General features: G+C 43.9%; 1 protein-coding gene across 3 annotated transcripts; it reads left to right on the forward strand.

The window, feature by feature from the left end:
* The first annotated feature begins 458 nt into the window (after nt 1-458).
* On the forward strand, nt 459-2,660 carry LOC123046515 (putative RNA methyltransferase At5g10620). 3 transcript variants are annotated; one of them, XR_006422399.1, is made up of 7 exons: nt 459-626; nt 761-801; nt 1,198-1,340; nt 1,614-1,680; nt 1,779-1,856; nt 2,015-2,282; nt 2,381-2,660. XR_006422399.1 is itself a non-coding variant. In XM_044469905.1 (7 exons), exons 1-7 carry the CDS (start codon nt 533-535, stop codon nt 2,418-2,420), a joined length of 609 nt encoding a protein of 202 aa, XP_044325840.1. In that variant the 5' UTR covers nt 459-532; the 3' UTR covers nt 2,421-2,660. The 3 variants fall into 3 exon arrangements, 2 of the variants coding, with proteins under 2 accessions (XP_044325840.1, XP_044325841.1); XM_044469905.1 differs by having other exon boundaries at nt 2,015-2,160; XM_044469906.1 differs by lacking the exons at nt 459-626; nt 761-801 and adding an exon at nt 804-1,041 and having other exon boundaries at nt 2,015-2,160.
* Nucleotides 2,661-3,200: the final 540 nt, after the last annotated feature.

The following is a 3,200-nucleotide window of genomic DNA, read 5'->3' on the forward strand; positions in this document are numbered from 1 at the left end:
CTTCCTCACCGCGGCCAACCAGCATACGCCACGTGGCGTAGCTGAATGGTCACACTTTCACTCTGCCTCAATGAGTTTGATAATTTTTCACAAGCATTGCAAAAGAAAAGATGTTAGAGCCGCAGAGTAAGCACTGAAATCCACCCCCCTCCACACACACATTTTATGTCATCGTCGCCGCGAAGGCGTCTCCTCCGACTGTTACTACAACAAGGTTTTTTCGGCTTCAGTGAGGGAGGGGCGATGACGGCGGTGCGCCTTCGGCTCGCTCCAGTGCTTATAGTCGTCGCTAGGTGGTCTATGAACCTGGATGTATTTATTTTACTTCTAGTGTTCTTTGTACTATTTTGCCAGTTGATGAATAGATTAAAAGTTTTTCTCGCAAAAAAGGCCTTTTCTCCGGCAAAAATACGTTTCTAACATAGGAAAGACGTCTCTGCTTCTTAACATCTTCCCAACCGAACGGCGGCGTGCACCCAGCAAACCCCACCCGTCGTCCGCGCCCACCTCACTCCCCCCTTGCGTCTCCTCCATGGGAGTCTTGCCATGGAGCTGCCGCTGTGGACTCAACCCCACCCCCAGCAAGAACAGGGGTGCGCCCGCGCGTCCTCCTCCTCCTCCTCCTGGTACAGCCTCAGTTCCCTTCACCATTTCTCCGTTCGCTTCTCCTCTAAGTCTAAGCTGTCCTGATATTCTTACCATTTCCTGATTTCCCCCCTCCAATGCTGTTTTTTACTGTCTGATGCTCCCTGTTCTTCAGCTGCCCGAGTAAGGAGGTCCAAATACACGGGACAATCTGTGGTAAGAAGCTCAGAGAAGAATTTTTGCAACTTTTCAGTTCAGTTATCCTCAACATCGCTGTCGTTATCGGTTCAGTTACCCCCAAGAAAAATCACCCACTTTGTGCAATTGTTTCTCCGGTGGTACTTGAAGGAAGATCTAGCTCTGTTTGTTCGTACTAGACTTACTTACCTTCATAAAGTTCACAGTAGAATTTAATTGAACAAGACAGCAGAAACGAAAATGCTTTCAGAATCAGAGGTACATATATCCCGCAATCTGTACTCTGTGGTACATCATCTGAAGATATTGTCTTTCATCCATATATAAGGGCCATACTGTATTGTCGAGATAATGACCAAATTTGTGAGTTCAATTGGGTTTATAAATTCTGTTTCTGTTGGTCCATGTTTGCAGAGAGCAATGCCTATGCGCGTGCTGACAGTTGGCAAGAAGAGGTCTCAGGGGACACAACTTCTTGTTGAAGAGTACAAGGAGAAACTCGGTCACTACTGCGATGTTGAGGACACCCTCATCAAATCCAACCCAAAACTCACAAGGTATGACATGTTGTATGATGCTATGAACATTATGGTCAATGCATCCCCAGAGGCTATTTCTCACTGTTCTGTGGATACCTAGTACATGCTCCCTATCACTATATTGTTTTACTGTACCGTGAGATTTTCTGCTGTTGGTGGACTGGCTTTCAACTGGCAAATTTACACCTCATTGGAAACTGTGAACTTCTTATTCTGCTGTTTGTTTGATTGTTCCTGATGAATTTGATTGTTGATGCTGGCCCCTGATATTCTGTTGTTTTCACTTTTCAGCGATGTTAAGGTGCAAATTGAAGCAGAAGATGCGTCTATGATGCAGCAGCTCAAGGCTGAAGATTTTGTATGTTTCGGTGCTTTCTTGTATTTACCTGATAAATACCTCACCCATCCATTAGGTTCTAGCAGTCTAATTGTCCTGATGTTAGTGTGCATGATTAGGTTGTTGTGTTGGATGAAAACGGGAAGGATGTCATGTCTGAGCAGATAGCTGATCTGATTGGGGATGCTGGCAACACGGTATGCTCTGCACTTCGGTTAATCGGATATTCAGTAGCCAACTACTTAGTTTTAAAGTTCAAGCTGCTGGAAATTTCTTGGGAGAACTATTTTTTATTTCAAAAAAAAAATCTTGGGAGAACATACTCACTGATAATACGTTTGCCCAAATGTTTTAGGGATCGTCAAGGCTCACATTTTGTATTGGCGGGCCATATGGTCTTGGAATACAAGTACGAGAGCGGGCGGATGCAACAATTAGGTTATCCTCACTGGTTTTGAACCACCAAGTCGCTTTAATAGTTCTAATGGAGCAGCTCTACAGGTGAACAACGAGCCTCTGCAACGCAGTGATGCCATTCCTGCGTTTGAACATACTTTCTTAATTTTCCACGTCAACTCTAGTGATATGGCATGTAGAATCAATGCATCGTCAGTGTAACACAGGTAAATATTGGTTGGCACGCATATTTATCAGTGTCAGCAAATGTTTGCTGCTAATTGTGATATCAATCAATTTTTCATTCGGTGTCATAATTTTGCAGGGCGTGGACAATCATCAAAGGACAAAAGTATCATCACTAGATTTGAGTTGCAATGGCATCATCTGCTGCTCTTTGCATGCGCGGCCACCCAATTCCACCACCTGATCCGCTGTAGGCAGTTTTTTGCTTCTCCGGTTTTTTGTTAGACTAGTAAACATGTACATGCAATGCACGTCTTTACCAACATATATTTTGTAATTTAACGTGTCATAATGCAAGAATAAAATTTATACACCATTTCAACCACATAAATTATCGTCAAATTATAGTGTGCTTCCAATGTTCTTGTTGATGTTCAGAGTACCACAGTCATGTTTCGGGGTAGCAATAATATGATGTTTCAAGTTGTTAAAATAAATCCGAGGCGCATCTTCGATCTACCAAGTTCCAAGCAATCGCACAAGCACGACACCGAGATTTGTTAACGAGGTTCACCATCATGGCTACATCCCCGGGGCCTGACTACAGGCGCTCCTCCCCATGACATCGCTACAATACCGCACACTGGCTGCCCGGGCGCCGGCACACGCCGCCGGCTCCCCCGCGTGCATGTGCTATTATGTTGGCATAGATTACATCGTGTGTCCACCCCCTCATTGTATAAGAGGCCAAGGATACAAGTGTCCAATTAGGACACGACTCTATATCCTATTTACACACAATACAAATCAGAGTTCAACTATAACCTAACTTGTATAGTAATATTCGACACAATTCTAACACAAGTAAGGGTTAGGTCTAAAGATCACAAGAAATACACAAGGAACAATTTCAAGAATAGCAAGGAACTTAAGGCATAACAAATACATGACCAAGTCTG

This window comes from Triticum aestivum, chromosome 2B, assembly GCF_018294505.1.
Source record: "Triticum aestivum cultivar Chinese Spring chromosome 2B, IWGSC CS RefSeq v2.1, whole genome shotgun sequence".
In the NCBI taxonomy this organism is placed as follows: domain Eukaryota; kingdom Viridiplantae; phylum Streptophyta; class Magnoliopsida; order Poales; family Poaceae; genus Triticum; species Triticum aestivum.

Coding starts and splice junctions, on each gene's coding strand:
- LOC123046515 (XM_044469905.1), top strand. CDS start 533: ATGGGAGTCTTGCCATGGAGCTGCCGCTGTGGACTCAACCCCACCCCC. Junction 627..760: donor TCCTCCTCCTCCTCCTCCTG/GTACAGCCTCAG, acceptor CCTGTTCTTCAG/CTGCCCGAGTAAGGAGGTCC. Junction 2,161..2,380: donor CTAATGGAGCAGCTCTACAG/GTGAACAACGAG, acceptor ATAATTTTGCAG/GGCGTGGACAATCATCAAAG.